Source organism: Grammomys surdaster, unplaced genomic scaffold (genome assembly GCF_004785775.1).
Source record: "Grammomys surdaster isolate TR1022 unplaced genomic scaffold, NIH_TR_1.0 126187, whole genome shotgun sequence".
Classification (NCBI taxonomy): domain Eukaryota; kingdom Metazoa; phylum Chordata; class Mammalia; order Rodentia; family Muridae; genus Grammomys; species Grammomys surdaster.
Genome location: NW_021620993.1, coordinates 1,544,401 through 1,565,663, shown reverse-complemented (window position 1 = coordinate 1,565,663; position 21,263 = coordinate 1,544,401). Strand labels below are relative to the sequence as shown.

At 46.8% G+C, this 21,263-nt stretch overlaps 1 protein-coding gene across 3 annotated transcripts in view; it reads right to left on the bottom strand.

The window, feature by feature from the left end:
• Positions 1-374: 374 nt before the first annotated feature.
• The window catches only part of Slc2a9 (solute carrier family 2 member 9), a 124,417-nt gene continuing 103,528 nt past the window's right edge, over positions 375-21,263 (bottom strand). For all 3 annotated transcript variants that reach the window (XM_028758068.1, XM_028758067.1, XM_028758069.1), the window contains 2 exons: positions 10,730-10,857; positions 375-2,066 (listed from right to left, as the gene is read on the bottom strand). In XM_028758068.1, coding sequence (XP_028613901.1) covers positions 1,812-2,066; positions 10,730-10,857 — 383 coding nt within the window. In that variant the 3' untranslated portion in view covers positions 375-1,811. The remainder of the gene's footprint in view (positions 2,067-10,729; positions 10,858-21,263) is intronic.

Sequence of the window (21,263 nt, the reverse complement as noted above, 5' to 3'; positions counted from 1 at the left end):
GACAGGGCTGTCTGAAGAGTGAAACAGTGAATCGTGGGATATGACTGGTTTTATTATGAGATTCATTTTTTTCCCAAAATGCCCATAGTGTGGCTTCACTATAATTTCAAATATTAAGAACATAACAATAATACTTGCTGGCCTCTGGCCTCATAGTCGATGGCCCTGAGTCTGCTCTAGCCCTTGTCTCAGAAGGCATTCCTCTTTCTCAGCTAAGACCCCATCTATTCCTGCTACCAATGCTCCCCCCACCCCGAAGGCACGGCACCTCACTATTAGTGCTTTGACGGTCCATCTCTCTGTCAGACATGAGAGTGTGAAGGTCAGGACAGTGTGTTTCCTTAACCATGGATCAGTACTCAGCCAAGGCAGACTAGTGATTGATTAATAAATATTTATTGACAGAATACTTAAATCTCCAAATGAATGGCAGTTTCGAATGTTATGATTTTGGTTTTACAATTACTTGGTTCCCTTTGCAACAGGCCCTTGTCAAATCTATACATTGCGTTCTCTCTATACCAACACATGGTGTTCAAACCAGTGCTGGATGGTATGGCTCCCTGAACTGGGAATGCACCAAGGAGAGGCTCAAGATGAAGAGTGTTCAACGGGGAGGGAAAAGTCAGAACACAGGTTTTGGCTAAGGCCATCCTCATCCAGAACTGTCAGGAAAACAGCAGTGTTACCTGGACTGGAGACTTCCCTCCCTGGAATGAGCCCTCTACTGCATCCTAAACATAAACACGCCAATGCCAGTTGATGTACCTGCCACTTGCTTATGACATTTGTCACATGTACTTTGTTTTGGAGGCAGAAGAAGGGATTCAGCCAAACATGATGATGGCAAGATGCAAGTTGCCCCAACCAGACACCCACTCAACACCTTCCTCTATAACCGCCTCTTTGACTTCCTAAATAACTGTTGAGACAGATGATCCCTGCCACCCCAGCCTTTACCTGAGCACTAGGAGTGATGTCAAGTATCTTTCCAGGCAGTTTGTTACCTCTAAAGATGAATCTCCTTTATACTGCAAACACAAGGCTAAGGAACTCAGGTTGTCATTCCTACCTTCAGGACAGACATCATCAATCAATCTCAGTGTTCTTTCTCATCAAATCTAGGTTTGATCTCAGAGTCATTTTCAGTATTCAGAGCCCACCTTGCAGTCTCTGCACCCTAGGTACCACAGAGTTCTTTTTCAAATTATTTGTTGATCCTCTGTGTGCTCTCTGTAACAGTCTAAACTAAAGACAGCCTCAGACCTGGCAGCCTTGAGTGCTGGGGACAGAGCTTGTCTTGGTAGGATGAGCAGCATGGTGGGTTGCTATAAAGCGTTCCTAAGCCTCAGGCCCAGAGGGCAGAGCCAAAGATTAGCAGCAAGTATTCGTTAGTGGGACAAAGAACCTTCCCATGGAAGTCGGGGAGCCTTCCAAGGTCTGGGGGCCTGGAGGCTAGTGGCTGAGGGCAGGTCAAGGTTGCTTAGCAACAGCACAGCTGAGACAAGCCCCAGGCTGCCATTCCCAATACAATGAGTGTTCATCAGACCAGATTGCTTCCCTATGAGAAGGCAACCTGTTTCCTTTCCCCCAACTTTATTTCAAAACTATGGGTTCAGTCATGAGGAAGGCAGCCCTAGGTCCGTATAATTTGCTGAGTGGAGCAAACCTAGGAATGCTTCCAGAGGAGTTCAGACGTGCAACTGTAAGGTTCGATTCCCACGGGTTTCTTCCTAGCTCCCCAGCATAAGACTCTCACATGGCTTTGGTCACCTGAAACCTTCTTGGGTTACTGTAACAAGAACATACATTTAGACAATTTTGTTTTGGCCATAGCTGTCCAGCGTGGAAGATGGGTCTGGCTCAGTCTGGCTGTTGGCCTTCTCCTCTACCATGGCTGAGTCAGCCTTCACCTCTGGGGGGTGAGCTTTATTCCTCTTGACGAATGCCTGGCTGATTTCTGCGTGGGTTCTGTTCTTGGTCTCCGGGAGGACAAAATAGAAGTAGATAGCACCTGCAGTACATATTGTGGCAAAGACGAGGAAGCAGTAGGAGTTCAGGCTTTTCTGTGGAAAGGGAGAAACAACAACAGCCAGTAAACAGTCAGCAAACTAGCTAGCTGGCTGTGAAGCCACATTACAAGACTCGTCTCTGCAGCTAGCACTGACTGCTGCTGCCACAAGAGGTGGATGGGGCCATATGACACGAGCGAGTCTCAAAGAAAGTAGGGATTAAGTCAGTTCCCCACCATGACCATAGTGAGAAAAAAAAAACAGTCTTCATTGTTCTGCACTTTCTTTTCAAAGAAGGTGTCTAAAAACTGATGATTAAGAGAAGAAAATGTAATCCCTGATGAATATGATCTTAGGTTTCATTGCATCCTTCCTCCTCCCACGAGACACGAGACAACTGTAAAGTCCCACTTTGTAAGAAAGATATAGAGCATAGTATCAAGGATATATGTGTTCCCCCACCCTTGATATGCCCAAAATCTACCTCATTAACTGGTCCAGTCTTGCACAGAAAAGAAAAACTAAAAGATAGATGCTGGGTGTAGTCACTGTTGCTTGTGTCTTGATTAGAACTCAGTAGGATTCTGGGCTTTCCAGGGACTCTCATGCTTCTGTGGCTCTTGGCATGATGCTTAGATTTCAGTAAAGGTTTGTTCAATAAACGATTCTCAGCTAGGGAGGATGGCTCCTGAGCAAGCATCTCTGTTTGTCCACAGAGAGTCTGTGAGCCATGAAGAGGGAAGGAGAGAATCAGGAGCTCAGCTGCCAGAGAGTCTGTGCCAACAGAGAAGATGAGTTTGAATCCTTAACACCCATGGAAAAAGCCAAGTGTGGCTGCACACTAAACTTGCCTTTGACCCCAGCACTTGGGGTGGGAGCAGGGACAGGATGGGACTTGCTGGCTGCAAGACACACATCAATAATCTGAGGAGGACCCTAAAATTCATGGTCATACTTGACGTCATGGGTAGTTCAAACCAACTTTTGGATATATGATCGCCTGTCTTCTCTCCCTTCAAAGGCTTCCTTGTTACAGCTGCCAGGCCTGACACCTTCATACTACAAATAACTATTGATTAAAGACAAGATGACAGTGGTTTTGAGTGGCACTTCCCAAGAAGTAATGCTAGGGATTTCATCAATTCCATTTCATCTCTGATTAAAAACGAGCTTACAGCGCTTAACAGCCTAGGCACTCATACATTCCGGATCCTCCGGTCAATCACATTTAGACTCACGGTGCCTCTGTGTGAAACAAGGACAATATCAGATCCATAGGCTTGTTGTAAAGAATAATTCCCCTTCAAAGCACTGTGGGACTGTGGGTGGTAAAGGGTGCCTTGCTTTAAGGGAGGCACCTTGTTTGTCCACAGAGAGTCTGTGAGCCATGAAGAGGGAAGGGGGAGAATCAGGAGCTCAGCTGTCAGAGAGTCTGTGCCAACAGAGAAGATGAGCCACTTAAGACAGAATTTCAAACCACCCAGAGTTAACTTCCCTTATTTGAAACGTGGTGATGTTTATCCTTACATTGTTTTGTGGTGAAATGGGATGAGTTTTATGGTCTGCATTCCTGTGTGCAGGCTAACTCAATACCTGTCTTTTCTTGTATCCGCAGAATGCAGGGAGTGGTGGATAGACAGAAGGCCAGCAGTGGATGCTTGCTGAGGCTCTCTACCTATCCAGGGCGCTCCTGGAGCTATCTGGGTTGTCTTTACCTCTGAGCTGCTATGTGCTTGGCTCATTTCCCAAAGGATACCATGAGGTCACTTGTATCATTCTGTTTCACAAAATTCACAGCACCTGCAACATCTGGGGAAAGAACACTTGTGCCCTTCCTTCATTATGAGTCTCAGGGGAAAAGGTGTGTGAGAAGTGGGGTGAGAGACGCCATCTCTTGGACACTGAGCCCGTGGTGGACACCTGGATGAAAAGCACTGATGAGTCTCTGATACAGTTCTGCAAACCACCGTGTTGGAGCTGAATCCTTTCTCGGGCAACTAAATCATGAGAGTGGATCTATCACTAATGGGATTCCTTCATACCTGAAAGAAGGGAACTAGACAGACTCCTCTCACCCTTCTACCTCCTTCCACATGCAAAGACACCAGGAGGCACCATCTTGGAAACAGAGAACAACCTTCACCAGATCCACTAACACCTTGATCTCCTTGTTAGCCAACTAAGAACTACCTATATTCCGGAACCATGACCAAAGCAACTCTTATAAAGGAAAACATTTAGTTGGGGCTGGCTTACAGGTTCGAAAGTTCAGTTCATTTTTGTCATGGTGGGAAGCATGGCAGCACTCAGGCAGACATGATGCTGGAGAAGGAGCTGAGAGTTTTACATCTTGATTTGCTGGCAGCAGATGGAGACTGCCATACTAGGTGTAGCTTGAGCATATGAGACCTCAAACCCTGCCCCTACAGTGACACACTTCCTCCAACAAGGCCATACCTCCTAATAGTGGCACTTCCTATGGGCCAAGCATTCAAACACAGGAGTCTATGTGGACCATGCGTATTCAAACCTTTTCCTTCGAATCACGATATTCCTTTCAGTACATTGGTTACTTCAATGGTGACAATGGGTGAGGTATAAGTGTTACTCTTTGGAGTTTCTTTAGAGTATCTTTGCCCCTGCCAAGACAGCTTGTGTTACATGTCAAGTTCATATTGCTAGAAGAGGACAGGGCTGGATTGAAACTCAGCACAGTGTTCCTCTCTAACGCTGCCTTGCCTCTTGTTGGACCCTGACCTGTGCTGAGGACAAGACTGGACAAAGTCAGTGATAACATTAGCAACTGCTTTCTGATTGCTACCTTCCTTATTGTCCTGGGAATTGCTATCTAGCTACGTTCACCTTACTGCTATGGCATGATTTTGCAGATGAGGTGGCTAAGCAGTGACACTGGGCTGTGTATCAGTTAAGACCCATACTCATGGAACCTGATGGAGGTGGTGGAGCCTGACTTGGGGTGGATACTTAGCTCTCCCACCTTGGTGAAAGCACTCACCCCTCTTCATGACCCCATTCCATCTCTCAGGAGTGCTGCTAGCCACTGTTGCATCCCTTCTGAAAATGCATCTTTTATGTCATCAGAGGGCCATGAAAGTAATCCAGAGGGGAACATTTCGTCTCACAATACAGTAGAATGTTAGATTATGCTAAAAATACAAGGTAATTTGGAAAAATACTACTTTTAGGAAAAGGTCCTTTAAATTAAGAAAAAAAATTCTTAGCTTTTCCCCCACTACTCCTGTGAATCAGAGCCAAGAAGGGATAACTGCTTCTCAGAGCAAGAGAAAGAGAAGTGCAGGTTAGGAATGCAGACTCCAGCTCCCACAGAGTGAGCCTATGGGTTGCTTTGTATGGGTTTTTTTGTTTGGTGGGTGGGGTCAGAGGTGGGATCATCCTAAATACAAGGTCACAAAACCCCAAAGTGCTCTGGAGGTGGTGAAATTATAACCTAATAAAATTCTAGGTTAGGTTTAGAAGTAGCTATTCAGTTTCTTTATCAAAAGCAAAAAGGTGCTGAGCTGGAATGATTCATTCCTGCCACAATAGTCTCCATGTTTGGAAAGAAGTGGCCAGAGATCATGTCCGCACTAGGAAGTGCCTGTCCATCCTTCACACTGGGTTCAGTCCAGTCCTCCATGACAGCAAAAACCCTTATCGTGTTCTGCTGCTTGTGCGGTGGTGGATCTCAGATGAGCTCCCTGCATCCTGGAGACGCAGGTTACTCTTTGGAGTTTCAAGACTTCATCATAGCATCTGATGTTGATTATTGCTTCTAGAAGACCCTGGTGTTTTCTCTGGCTGCTTGTGCCCTGGAGGTGTTGGTATTCCCTTTTTCTCCTTTCCTCTCTTCCTCTCTCCCTTCTTCCCTCTCTCTTTATCCCCCTGCCTCCCTGCCTCCAATACTCCCTTCCCCACTCATCTCTCCCCTGCGTCTCAGTCTAAGATATCAGCGCAGACAACAGCTTTACGATGGTCATAATGACAACAAGCTTTGTTGTAGGTCCCATGCAGACACCATGTAGATGCAAATCTGAGTCTCCTGAGAGCTCAGCTGCAAAACTCAGGCAATGCTCTTGTTTCAAAGATAAGACAATGACAGTCATCAGGGATAGTTAGAATTACTCTGCCCCTGACCTCAATGTTGCCGAGGGGGACAAGCAGAACTCAAGGTCACCTTGTTTGATTCCAAAGGCTACTAATCCAGAAGGTTTTGCTAACACACTGCCTGGACCAATAACAGCAACCAACCAACAAACACAGTGTTGTGGGTCCTGCCTTAGGCTGGGGCTTGAGGCAAGAAGATCGTGTGGGACATGATGGTGGTGTGGTGGTGACTGGTGCTCTCCCAGGTTGCTTGAGACTGACCAATGTTTTAAGATTTGGGTTGTCTGAGATAGCTTTGAGCAAACATCCTAGGGCATGCCGGTCACGATAGAAAGGTACCTGTAAACTTTTTTCTCCCAAAGGCACACTGAAATCCTAGGCTCTGGTCCCTGTGAATGTGGCATCACTTAAGGGCAGTCTTTCCAGGTGTGATAAGGGTTCTATGCAGTCTGCTCAGCTAGAAGAGAGCATCTCCTCACAGGAGCTGTCTCGTCCTTACAGGCACTTTCCTCCTCTCCCTGCCCAAGCTGTGGCCTGTCAAGTGTAAGGGTGATTCCTAAATTTTATTATTATTATTATTATTATTATTAGTGTGTGCATGTATGCATGTGTGCATGTGGAAACCGGAGTTTGATGTCGTATGTCTTCTTCAGTCACTCTGCACATTTTATTTTGAGACAGGGTCTGTCTTATTGATTTGGCTAGAGTGGCTGGCCAGCAAGCCCTAAGGAGCTCTGCATCTCCACTCTAGCACTGGGACTACAGGCATGTGTCTCTGCACTCAGTTTTTTTTTTTTTTTTTTTTTTGAGTTCTGGGGACTTGAACTCAGGCCCCATACTTGTGCAGCAAGCACTTTGTCCACTGAGCCTCCCCCTTGTGTCTAAAGACTTCTCATCTCTATACCACAGATCCCCACAAGAGCGCAGAGAGTAGATGCGGCTATTGCCCTCAACACACAATGCGGTCTGAAGACTGTGAGGAACCTGCCCAGGGTCACATAGCCTGCGAGCTGCAGAGCTGACAGGCAAGGCTAAGTTCTCTCTGCCTGTAAGTGCTGAGCATTGAGCCACAGTTCTCCTGCTCACTAAGTACTCTACACAGAGTTTCCCAGGCTGCACCATCCTGTCCTGCAACATGCAACATGCAACATCACACACACACACACACTGTGAATAAATAAATGGATGAATAGATAGATAGATAGATAGATAGATAGATAGATAGATAGATAGATAGATAGATAGAATAAAAATAAGACACATGCTTGGCCTGCCTTCTTAATTAGCACCCTAGGGACCCACAACTATTTAACATATCTCCTTGGCAGGAGCCCAGGCAATGCAAGCCTGATGTAGGCTTGTTCTTAGCCACAGAGCATACTCAAATGTCAGGGATGGCTGAGACCAGTTATTCTTCTAGCCAGAACAATGAGCTCCAGAGATTTTATAAGACACAACCTAAATGTTGTTCAGAGCCCCTTACATCATTCGCACCCTTCCACCCTCTGTGTGGATGTCACTGCCTGAGATTTAGGGCTGTGTACTACAGTGGTTGAGAATGGACACTCTTGAGCATATAGGTTTAATCCCATCTTTAGCACTTGTTAGCTGGGCAAACCCAGGGCAGTGACTTGACATTTCTGCGCATCAGCTGCTGTCTGTAAAAGGAGGCCAGTGGGCACATACATTTAACAGACCTGTTGTGAGATTACATAAATCACACTACATGACATGTCTAGGGAGAGCCAGCTACATGGGGATAGCTTTATTCGGTCACTTGACTGTTTATCTTGTTTTGTATTTATCTCAATGGCTGCTGTAATGAGTTACATGAAGTAGGGGATGGAAACAGGAGCCTCTCTCCTGTCTACAGGCCTCCTGTGGAACATGCAGCCCATGCTGACTGATCCGTGGAAGGAATTAGAACTTCCACTCTACAGAATGGCTGCCTAGAGAGTTGATACGTAGCCATCACCTCATGGGTGGTCATTGCTGCCTCTGTGATTTCCTCATTGACAAGTGAGCCAACTGAGTGGGCCGGGATAATTGCATTGAATGAAACTGAATATAGAATCCGGGTCCCAGATGCATGGGAAACTGTCAAATGAGACGCAGCACTGTGATGCCACCAGAGGGATGTGCAGATGGGGAATGATTTGCAAATCTGAGTGATGTGAAATAAAGGTCAAGTGGCCCCAGAGTCAGCTGGAGCCCTCTCCAGCAGATGCACGCACACACACAAACACACACACCACACAACACAGAGCTCTGTGGAAGACACCGATGAGAGACTCCCTCTGTATAAATTTTTATCTGTATCTGTAAGTGATTTTTTTTTGTGGATAAATTAAAACTCAACTCAAGTTGAAGTGGGCCTTTAGAATAGGGTCATCTGCTGAGTACCAGAGCTCTCTTTTTCTCCTTGTCTTATAGGTAAGGATAAAGAGCTCAGGTTCAGATTCTGGCTCTGTCATGTACGGTGGGAGTGACCTTTGGAGTCTCCCAGAAGGGCTGCTGGAGCCTGTACCTCCTGGTTGAAGGTTTTCCGGCATTAGAGAAAGTACTTACTAGATGTTTGTGTGAACAGCCAATGGATGCTTTTCACTCCCAGCCTGGCAGGATGCCATTAGTACTGTAGTGTCCATAAGATCTTCTACTTTGCCCACCCCCAGGTGCTTAGAAGACAGAGACCTGCTTCCCAGACCCAGACAGCCTGGGAAGGCTCAGTTGCAAATGAGTAGAAAAGATCAACAGGCAACTTCAAGTTCATTGTCACCATGTAATGGATGCTTTACTGACTCCAGGCTTTGCCTGCTAGCTTTTAATCAGACAGGAAAATCTCACTGAGGGTATGAAGTCAATTGAAAAATGAGCTTGTTACGTCCTGGCTGCAGCTGGCAAGGGACCACAAGGAGAGGAGTGCTGAGTGTGGACCCCTCTGTATCCTGTGGCCCACAGAAGGGCTTTGTAGCACCTGAGACGGGAAGACATTAAAAGCAGCCAAATATGATTTGAGAGGTGCACGGGGCACCCATTTTCTAGTTGCTGGGTTGAGGAGACTGCAACACATGGCAGACCAGCACAGAGAGAAGCAGGCCGAATTGGGCCCTGTGGAGCCTGGGATGACCACCTGTTCCCTCGCCTCAGTGGACTTGTCTGTAAGAGGATCAAGTGTAAGTCCAGCCAAGGGCTGTGGGAGGTGACATGGGCAGGGAAGCCATGCCTGTGGGCTGTGGCACAGAGGGACTGGTCTGCAGCTGAGGGAGAAGTAACTTTCTGATAGGTCTGAAGCTGTGCTGATTCTGGGGATGATGTGCTGGGAACAGGGCCTTCTCACTCCTCTGGCTTGGACTAGGATGGCTGGGACATGCTGGGCTGCCCCTAGCAAATTAAGAAGCACTGACCAGATTTAAGAACAGTGGGTCAGGGAGGAACTTCCCTTTGGGGAGAGATGGCAGACTGTCTCTTGGAGGTATATATGATGTAGTCTCACCATTTGGAGGTGGACTCCGCTGTATCATGGGCATCAGGGAGCACTGGAGGGTGTTGGAGCAGGGAAGTTTCACCTTCTGATTGAATGCTGCTGGGCCCTGTCTCTGTGCAGAACCCTTGCCAAGTCCTTGTCTTTCATGTTCTAACCTATGGATAGCTTTGTGAGCTCACTTTCTGCTCAGTCAGCTATCTGCCTATCCCTGCGGCTGCCATATTGGTCCTGATGTTGTCACCCCACCCAAACCCCACCCTAGGTCAAGCATGACCCAGCTTCAGGGCTTCTGCACTGCTCTTACACTAGCCTGGACTTTGCACTTCCCAGACTGCCTTGCTCCTTACTTTTCCCATGCCTCTACTCCAAGGTTGCTTCTTTTAAGAAGTCTTTCGGGACCACTCACATGCCTCAGAACCACAGGCTGGGGCCCACTCATTTTTGATGCCCAAAACACTGCAAACCCTATGTTGAATTACTAAGTTAGCCAGTGTATTTGCATCTGGTTCTGGTGTATGTTGGCACTTTCCAACCAATCACTGTTTTCTTTGGGAGGCTTGGAGTATGTGTAGGATGTGTATTACTACATTTCTATGATATTTGTCGGATCCAGTGGTAAGCATATTGGAAAAGTGATCTGTAAGTCATAGGTTCAAAACACAATCTAGGATTTCAGCACATACTCACCAGTAAGTGACCCATTCTTCAGGAGACATGGCTAGCTCCGAGACAGGAGGGAGGATGGGCAGAAGGTGAAAGGGGGCATAAGAGGGAGGTACAGGAAGAAGGAGGGATACAGAGGATTGAGAGAAGAGGTGCATTAGGAAGGGAAAAGGGACAGAAGGAAGAAAAGGACAAGAGGGAGGAGGGACAGGAGGGAGAAGAGAATCTTAGTCAAAGTACATATCTGTCCTTCCTTGGGACAATAGCATGAATAGAGAGAAAGAGGGAGAGAAAGAGAGAGACGGAAAGAGAGAGAGAGGACAGAGAGAGACAGACACAGAGAGACAGAGACAGAGAGAGATATCAGAGTGTAGCCAGACAAATTTCATCACGTCTCAGAGTGCCTAGGCAACGTGATGGCTGTAGGCTCCCTTGTCAGGCATACCTGGATGAAGGGGAAAAGGAGCCCTACTACGAAGTTGGAGAGCCAGTTGACTGTGCCGGCGATAATGAAGGCTGCCGGCCGCTCTGACTGTTGGAAGAACTCTCCGGTCAGGATGAACGGGATCCCACCTGTGAGGGGAGAATTGGGACAGGAATGAACCCCTGAGCAGACCTCACCCCTAACACGGGATCCATAGCCAGGCCATGGACTGCCATAATGTAAGGATGCTATCTAGGTACCAGCAGCTGTACCTGCATGAGGGAGGGTTGGTGCTCTTAGCAGTCCTCAGCCTGGGTTCCAGAGACACAAACATTTCCCTGACCTAGTCAAAGGAGGAATAGGCCCCAGGTTGACATCAGGCACAGACACAGTACTACATGGACCTGCATGATGCTCAAAGCAACAGACGTTCATGAACTATGGATGCAGCTTCATTTAGAGTTGGATCATGTTCCTATAAACTTATCTTGGGTTAAAATGCAATTAATGGACACCAACTTCCTGCTTGTCAATCAGCCTCACCACCTTACATGACCTCACAGCATCTGAGCCTTGGTCTTCAAATCAGGACACTTGTGGTTTGGATATGAAGTGTCACCCAAAAGGCTCACAGTTGAAGATTTGTCCTCTAGCTGGTGGATGTAATCTTGAGATGTCACTGACTCATAAGGACTTCAACTTAATCAACAGATTAATCACTTGACGGTGTTAGTTAGAGGAAGGGAAGACATGTCCTCAAAGGGTACTGGCTGCTGCTGGCCACCTCTTTCTCTGTCAATTCTCTCTCCCTTCCTGTCTGTTAACATCTCTGCCCTATCCTCTCTCCACGGTGTTCTGCCTTCACTGGAGACATGCCCTGGACAAATAGGCATTATTTCTGGCCATTTCCTCTCACCCTGCTTCCTGTCTGTCACAGAGTGAGCAGCTCTGTCCATCAGTCTTTTGTGGTTCTATATACCTCACACCAGGCCCAGAAAACCTGCTGTGACCTGTAGACCCAAACTCTCGGAGACTGTGAGCCAAAATGATCTTTTAAATACATGCTTCCAGTTATTCGTCAGAATGATGGAAAATACTAACATAGCCCATGACCCTTAGAGCAGGCTACCACAGGGGTACACCTGTAGGCAGGGGCAGCTAGGCAGGTGGCACACAAAGTCATCTTGAAGGACTATTGAACTGCAGGGTCAGTTGGAGGGAGAGTAGGGAATCAGCCAGGGTTATCAGCGGGAAACAAGCAGTTGAGAACTCTAGTGTATGTGTGGGGTGGGGATGGGAAGTATTGGCAAGTGCTCCAAGAAGACTCCCTGGGTCATCACAGAAGCACAGTAATCCCAACTTAGATTTGCATAGAACAATCATGCAAAGAAACTGGCATTCCCCTCCCTGCTGCCAACCAGTGTGTTTCCATTCTCAGAGAGTTCTCTGCTCATCACTCCAGAGCGATGCTCATGCTGAAACAGTGGCCTCCAGAACCTCCTGTCAGAGACAGAAGCTGTTGAAGTCTCAAGAGAAATGGGCCATGGGAGTTCAAACTGGCCCTACTCATTCTAATTAACCATAGGGCACACCACATTATAATGGCAAACATTCAGCTAAGAAACACGAAGTTTATCAGAACAAGCCCCAGTCATGGCTGGGGTGGAGTTCATCTTTCAGAAAACATGGAAGATGCAGGTTTTCCTGGGGTACTTTACTTCTCAGGTGAGCACAGAAGAAAAGAAGTCTTGCATTGGGGTGGGGAGGGGGAGGGGACTCAACCTGGGATGTACCGCAGTTAAAAGTCAACCCTGGAGGAGGGCCAACTGAGGCCATCACATCCTACACCTAGGGCTTGGTCTTCAAGACTGCAGAATGGATGTATTAGGTTATTCACTCAGTGAACACAAATGACAGAGCTCCCACTAGAGATGCTTTTTGAACTGGATGTCCACAGCCTAGCTCTGAAGGAGCAGCACCTTTGGCCCAGGAAGGTCTCCTTATCTGGTTTGGACCCAGGAGGCTGGAACAGGTTTAACAACATTTGTTAAACTTCCCACCATCTCAGGGTATCTGTGACACCTTCACTTGCTGGTGGCACCCTGGCTGAAGCCTTGGCTGGTTTTCCACATGGCAGAGGGATAGGTTATATTGCCCCAAAAGAAAGTTGCTCTAAGTCCTTCCTGTGGGATATGTTTTCTCCTGTAGCTTCCTAGAACTCCTTGGTGGGGCCATATTGCTCCTCAGGGTACCTTCTATTCTGGCCTGGTGCCCACTGCTGCTGTCTCCTGGAGTCTCCCAAGGAAACCTGTTTTAAGTCCTTCCTGAGGAAGCCCATCCTGGCTTTTTCCAGGTCCCATTTTACTCAAGACTGAAGCCCACACAGACTTTCTCTGTCCTGAGTTCCTGTTGACATGTGTTCCACCTGCTGCTTTAACACCCGGAGTGAGATCAGCTTTACAGCAGAGCATCAGAGGCTCCTCAGAGTCAGCCAAGAGGCTGGGATCACCCTGGTGAGATCTCAGCTTAATCAGCTCCTAAATGCTTAGAGAGGAAAGCAATCCAGCTGTGACTAATCCCAAAATGCTAAATTAGTCTACTTCAGGGAAAACAGCGCAGACAGAGGAAGTAGTGCTGGGCCAGGTGGGCAGGTCCATTTGGTGAGGGGCTCCTCAGGGACCTGGGGAGGGCAGAGGCTCAATAGGTTAGTGGAGCTGAGACTCAGCTGGCTGGAGAACTGACTTTTCCTCATTCCACAGCACACTGTTGTTGCTCAAAGGCTCTGGTGTCTGAATGACTGGCTGTCACAGGATGCAAATCTCTGCCTATCTTTGCTACGGGCAGGATGTGTGTGAAGATTCCCAGAGGCTGATGATAAGAGGGCACACTTCTCCGTTTGTTCTTATCCAAGCCCTTGAGGGTGGAACTGTCATAGTCATCTAATGGCAGAGACACCAGGTGATCTGTCTTCCACTCAGACATTTGGGAGTGTAAGGGGGTGGGGTAATTATTAACAACTGTGTTCAGAGGTAGGCATGTTGGAAATGTGTCCCAGACAAGCCACTGATGAGAGGATAGAGACATCATCCTGTGTCTCACAGGTGGCAAGGCTGGGCCCCAAGTGCTCTGGACTTTGCCTGTGTTCTTCTCAGTCAAGGCAAACATCTTATCTAAATGATATCTATGATGTATTGACCACTGCAGCATGCTGCCTGCACTGTGATTGGTAGTTCGCTTTCCTGACCCTATGACTCTCTCTCCATATTATCTCAGGTTACAAGAGGCACGGAGACACAGAAGGGTGAGCCTCCAAAGGTTCTAAAGAATCCGTGGCAGAGCCAGTCTTGGAAACATGCTCTTTCTCAATGCCAGCCTGAAGCTGAATGAGGATGATCGGAAAGAAACCCATTGCTGGACAGAGGGGTGGGACACAGGGCAGAGGAGGCAGAAGCCTGTGTAAGGCAGCAGCAGGCTCTGCCTTTCTCTACTGTCCCCTCTAACCTCTACCACAGACAGCTGATTTTCCTGTTCCAGGCAGCACAACCTCTCCCCAAGCTTCTGCAGCCTGCACCGCAGGTATCAGGCTGGGGTAGGGTTACAGAAGCCAGAGAGCATGCTCTGCAGCCGGGCAGCACTGCCATCCTGGGTTAGCTGTGACAAGCATCTGCCCTTTTCAAGGTCAACTTTCCAGACCTAGAGCCTGAGCCCAGTGGGTGGGAGTTTGAAAGCTTTCCCTGACCTCCAAGCTGACAGCTGCAGGGCTGGACCTGTTCCAGGCCAGTCTGAGGAAGATGTTTTCCTTGCCTGTTTGTTTTTGCAGTGCTGGGGATGAGACCCAGTGACTTACTTGTGCATGCTAGGCAAGCACAAGATCTCTGAACCACCCCTCCCCTCCAGCGCTCTTCCTATCTTTGAAAGGCTCCTCAGGCAAGACCCCCTCCAGTGGCACCTGCTCCCTCAAGCCTCTAGCTCTCTCCTCCTCAGGGATCCCCTTCCTCTTTTTCCTTCTCTCATTCCAGAGACTTGCAAAACAGCCTCTTACCTCCAACCTTTTTTTTCCCTGGCTCTTTCCTGGCTCTGGGGTTGGTGGCACCACCTTCTGTGCACCCATCGTGCCCTGCCCACCTTCTGGGTCCACTCATCTAGCAGGTTATCTCTGGGGAGCCCCCTTGACCTGGGAGCTTGTCATTTAGGTCTCTGCGGGGCTCAGGCAGTCCTAGGCTGTCTGCAGACCTTCCTATGAACTCCACCTGCTCAGCAGGAGCTTCTGGACATGCTCAGTTGGAAAGCACAGGAGCTTCCAGACAGCTCAGTGAGGATGCTCACCCCACTCTCCCAGCTCTCTCCATCATTCTTTACTTCATTATCTGCTACTCTCATCCCAGATTTCTTAAAATGTAGTCTTACATTCACGCTCCTTAGCTACTGTATAATTCTCCACCTTGAAGGGCAAGCTTCATAGGGCTGGTCCTGATGACCCGACCCACCCTTATGTGTAGATGCTACACACACAGATACACACGAGAAAGAGAAACCTCACTAAAGAAGGAGGCAGGTGGCATCTTGGCTTCCCTGGCCTTTGTTCCCCTGATTACGGCTGAGACAATTTAAGAATTGAGAAAGGAGGACTAGGTAGTGGCTTGGAGACCAGCGAACAGTGCAGCCACAAATGTGGTCACTGCAGACTGCTAGAACCCGCTCCAAGGCCGGTGCCCTGGAAGGGTGGCAGATGGAATGGCCTTCCTGAGCTGTTGAATGGCCCTTGTTACACGTGTCTTTCCCACTTAGACCCCACAGTTCCTACGACCCATTTCACCTGTGGGTAAACTGATGAAAGAAGGTAAGATCAGGTTGTAGCCACCCAGGGATGCTGAAGAAGGCAGGGTATGCATGGGGTGGAACACTCCAAGCTCTAAGTTCTTTCGCACTCCATGTGGCCTCTCTGGGAAAGTTGCCTTTGATCTTTAAAGGTCAGGGTGTGATGCCTAAAATCTCCTTTATGGGTCAGGTATAGTAATGAACACTTGTAATCTCAGAATGTAGGAGGCAGAGGCAGGAAAGTCAAGAATCTAAGGTTATCCTTGGATACCCTAATGAGCACAAGGCTAGCCTGGACTACATAAGACCTTGTCTCAAAAAATTTATACACACAAACACACACACACACACACACACACACACACACACACACATACATGTATATATGTATGTGTGTTGGGAGTGGGACGATAACATCCCCACTACATCTGAGAGGCCTGAATCTAGCCTTCCCTCAGAGGAACAGGAAGACAATGGTCAGAATAGGAATGCAGTGGGTTGCTTTTGCCTTTTTTTAGCAGCTGATTTTTGACACATTAGAGAAATGAATCATTATCCTGTAATTGCTTCTCAGTTGGAAAGGTGCAAATTAAAACAAGGGCAATGTTGATGCCTCAGGCCTACAAGAGTCTGCTCCTTAAAGCTGTGAAGGAAGCTGTGGCATGGAGGTGGGGGAGGCTTTCTCATGACCCGTTCGTTCCTACCACCTACTCAGTTTGTGGGGTTCTAACAGAAGCTGAGGCGCATGAAGGGCAATCCCTCACTTCCTGTCTCAGATGACTCTTGAGTTTCCTGTGAAAGGAGCTAGATATCACAGGTAAAGAATGCAGTACCATACCAGAATGTAATAGCTGCTCAATAAAGGTGCTGCTACTGCTGCTAATGACGGGGGTGCTGATGGAAATGTGATGGTGATGGCAGTAGTAGGAATGGTAACCGTGATGGTAGTGGTGATGCTAGGGACTGGGTTACTCTGCCTCTCCCCATTCATACATCGAACACCTAATGGTATCGATGCAATGGCATTAAGAGATGAGAGCCTGGGAGGTGATTGCACCATGAAGCCCTCGTGGATAAGATTAATAACGTTAAACCCAAGACCCCAGAGACTGTGCCTTCTTCTGCCATTCTGTGATTATAGAGCAAGAAGATGCTATCTATGACCATGTGGCTGATCACCACAGACTGAGTCTGCTAGCACCTTGATTTTGAATTTCCAATCTCTCAAACTGAGGGATGTTTGTTGATTTGTTTGACCAATATGTGGAGTTTGGTTAAAGATGCCAAAGAAGACAAGTGGTGGTGACGCTGTTGCTGCCTACCACGGCAAGGAGGATGTGGTAGTGATGGTGACGGCGGTGGCTGTAGTGATGGTGACGGCGGTGGCTGTAGTGGTGCTTACTAAAGATCATTTCCACCATTATGATGTTGGTGGAAATGTTATATTGAAGATGGTGACCGTGGTGACAGTGCTGGTAGTGATTATGGTGATGGCGGTGGTCATGGTGATGATTGTCTAGCTTTACTGCTCCTCTGAGTTGTTAGTTTTCCTACTGAGTGCTGAGAACAGTGTTTTGAAGCCACCTCAAAACTAGACATTGATACATCCAGAATCACTGAGAATTTCTTTGGCTCTTTAGAATCTGCTGTGCTTCCATACGAATTGTTGCGTTGTTCTGTATTTATAAGAATAATTCCAGAGGAATTTTGATGAGGACTGCAGTGAACCTGTAGATTAGCCTTCAAGAAATGACCTTTCAGACCTTAGCTCTGCTGATATGTGAGTGTCAGCGGTCTTTCTGTCTTCCAATACCTCCTTCAGTTTCTCACAGCAGAGCTCATCATTTTCACTGTAGAGCTTCTTCAAGTCCTTAGCCAGATTTATTCCTTATTGCTAATAAGATTGTGTTCCTGATTCTTTTCACTGCATGTTCATAATTGGTATATAGAAAAGCCACTGATTTTTGTATTGGCTTTATCTTCTGTTCCTTTTTGACAATGTGCTCATCAGAATCAAGAGTGTTCTGGGAGAGTGTTTTACTCAAAATGTCATTTCCCATCCTTTCACCTTGCATCTGTCTGTTTTCTTGCCAACGAGGGTCCTTGCAGATAGAACTTAGTTGAAACTTGCTTTTTAACCCATCCACCCAGTCTGCATCCTTTGACTGGGGACTTAGGCTCTTAACATTTAAAATTATTATTGAAAAATGCAGGCTAATGTATCCCTAACTCATCTTAGAAACATTCTAGTTTACTGAGTCAATAAGCTTTAGTTATTTTCTATTTCTCGTTTATTCATTCCTCCAGTGAAATTTGTTCTTTCCCTAGCCTGTATGATTGTGTAACACTTTCTTCCTTTTCTGTATGTAGCGTGGTTTTGAGTATCTACTGGAGTGCTGGCTTGGTAATCATAAAATACATAAGTGTATGCATATCAAGGAAGGTCTTTATTTGTCCCTTGAATTAAAGGTTAATTTTTCTCAGTATAATAATCTTGATTAGAAGCATACTTCTTGTGACTTGAAACATATCTGTCTGTATTCTCCCGGCCAATGGGATCTGTGCTCACAGCCTGCTCTCATCCTAACAGGTTTGTCTTTGTAAGTAACTCACCACTTCTCTCTGGCAGTTCCCTATATTCTTTGTTCTATACTCTTGAATTTTAGCTTTTGTGTGACATGGAAAAGTTCTTTACTAGTGATGTCTCTTTGGGGGTTCTAAATGCCTCCTGTACCTGTATATCAATTTCTTAAGTTTGGGAATTTCCTGCTATAAAGACTTGGAGTTCATTATACCTTTCATCTATAATTTGGTTGCTTCTCCTATGTGGCAGATTCACAGGTTTGCTGTCTTAATTGGGTCCTGAAGTCCCTTAATGTAATTGTTATTGTTACTGTTATCTCAGTGTAACAATTCCCCACCTTTTCTTCAGCTCCTCAACCTTTCCCTCTGCCTTGTCTAATCTCTTGGGGGCATTTCCCACTTTGCCTGTGATTTACTGAGCATTTCATTTCCAATATTTCTTCTTTGTTGTTAGAATAGGCCAGGGGTCTTCATGCAAGGAACTTAGTTTTGGTTATTCTTCTAAGTTGATAGACAGAAGGATATTTGGGGCACAGAGATGATGGCCATGAGAGGATAGAGGCAGAGGTCACAGAGATGAGAGAGACACTGAAAAATAAAGAGAAAAGAGAGGAAGAAAAAGAGAGGGGGAGGGTAGAGAGGGGAAAGAAAGGTGATAGGGAGAGAGAAGAGGGAAAATGGAGAGGGAGAGGGAAGGAGAGACGGGGGGAGGGAGTGGGAGAGGGGGAGGGAGAGGGAAGGAGAGGGAGAGAGGGAGAGAGGGAGAGAGGAAGAGAGGGAGAGAAGAAGAGAGGGAGAGAGGGAGAGAGGGAGGGAGAGAGAGAGGGAGAGAGGGAGGGAGAGAGGGAGAGAGGGAGAGAGTATCCCTGTTCAACCTTGATCTTGGGCCTCTGGGTTCCAAAACTGGGGAATACATTTCTGTTATTTGAATCCACCAGTCTGCACTAGCTTGCTACAGCAGCCACAGTAAATGGATGCACTCTGGCAGTCAGTCACGTGTCAGTGGAGGTAGGAATAACAGACAAATTCCTGTGCTGGATTTTGAGGAATAGTCCAAACCACAGCTAGGAGGAAGGCAGCTGATGTGGGAACTGTGGAAAGTCTGGAAGCTGACAGTTGTCATTGTCTCTGCGGAGTAAGAACCAGTTCTGAGAACTTTCTAAATGTCTATTAAACTCAAGGCTTGGCAGAACTTAATGATGCACTCTGGAGAACCCAGCACTAGGGAGTCAGAGGCAGAGGTTCATGAGTTTGAGGCCAGAAAGGCCCTCCTGTTCTGTATTAGTCAGGGTTTTCTAGAAAGGAACAGAACTTACAGAATGAATCATCTATCTATCTATCTATCTATCTATCCATCCATCATCTATCTATCTATCTATCTATCTATCTATCTATCTATCTATCTATGAGGATTATTAGAGCAGCTTACAGGTGGTCCAGATAGTCCTACAATGGCTTTCTACCAATGAAATCTCCAAGAATCCAGCATTTGTTCAGTCCACAAGGCTGAAAGTCTCAGCCTGTTTTCAGTATATGCCTGAATCTGAAAAAAGTAGACTTTAAACAGACTTGCCAGAGAGCAAGAGCAAGCAGATAAAGATAGCAAGCTTCCTTCTTCCATGTCTGTTCTATAGACTGCCAGCAGAAGGTGTGGCCTGGATTAAAAGTGGATCTTCTCACCTTAAAATATCCAGATTAGGAGTGAATCTTCCCTTCAAATGATTTAATTAAAAAGCATCCTTAGTGCTATATCCAGCCACTTTGTATTTAAGTTGACAACCAGCAAGCTGTCTCAAAAAAAAAAAGTATTAAAAGAAAGAAAAGAAAAGAAAAAAAAGCAATCACTCAGTCAATCTTTCAACCAATCAATCATACAGGCTTAGTCACTGGAACTTGGAACTGTTTTAAAGATCGATCGCTTGTGATTTCTTCTGAAGACAAATCTTTCTGAAGTGAGCTTGGTAGAAAATCTTAAAGCACACAGCTATGTGTTCCTACTCAAGTTGCAGGCAGCAAGCGCACTAATTAACTCTACCCAAGGCGGTGGGGAAAGATAAGAAGGAAAGCTGAGCAGCAGGAGACTCAAGGGAGAATGGGGTAGGTGGGGGTGTCGATCAGGCTCAGAATCAGGCAAATTCTGGTTGTGCCTCATCTATGCTGTGTGTAGGACAGAGTAAGCAAGGCTTCCTGGAGCCTAGCAAAAAGGAAGGAGGAGGAGGAAGAGGAAGAGGAGGAGGAGGAAAAGGAAGAGGAAGAGAAGATTATGGTGACATAGATGATGGTGGCAGTGGCTCACACCTTTAATCCCACCAGTCAGGAGGGCAGCAGAAGCAGTTGGATATCTGTGAGTTCGAGGCCAGCTTGGTCTACAGAGTGAGTTTCAGGACAGTGAAGGCTATGCAGAGAAGCTCTGTCTCAAAAAAGAAGAAAATAAAAACAAAACCAACCAACCAACCAACCAACCAACCAACCAACGAATCAACCAACCAACTACCACCAACAACAAAAACCAAGCAAGCAAACAAAGTCTCCCTTGCAGAGATGCTGTGGTCCTCAGGATACACATAGCAATGCTCTTGGTGGAGCAGATGCTCAACTGAAGGACGCTAATAAGAACTCTGAAAGCTCTCTGGTCTTCCTGGACAAGTGGAGCGTGTGCTGTACCCTCACTGAGCAGCTTGCCCGCGTGCCTTGTCACAATGGATGCTTTAAGTCTTTCATTTCCAAGGCCCACCTGCCCTGTGCCTATAGCTGCCTGGGATGAGAAAGTGCTTTCTGGACACCACAGTGGCCAGATTAGTTTCCTGTGCCTGCTGTAACAAATGAAGGCAAATGTGGTCACTCAAAACAGGAATTTGTCATCTCAGACCTCGATACTGGAAGCTTGGGATTGGACAGTGTCTTACTGATCACAACCCAAAAGCCTTAGCTAACTGTTCACTAAGGATTTATTTCCAGGCAAGGTTACATTCCAAGGATCCAGACAAACATGAATCTTGGTGGATGTCATTCAATCCATCATGAGAGAGGAACACACTGTCGTTTAAATATGGAATGTTTCCTACAGAGATTGAGTATGAGTATTTGGTCCCCAAACGGTAGTATATTCTCTCTCTCTCTCTCTCTCTCTCTCTCTCTCTCTCTCTCTCTCTCT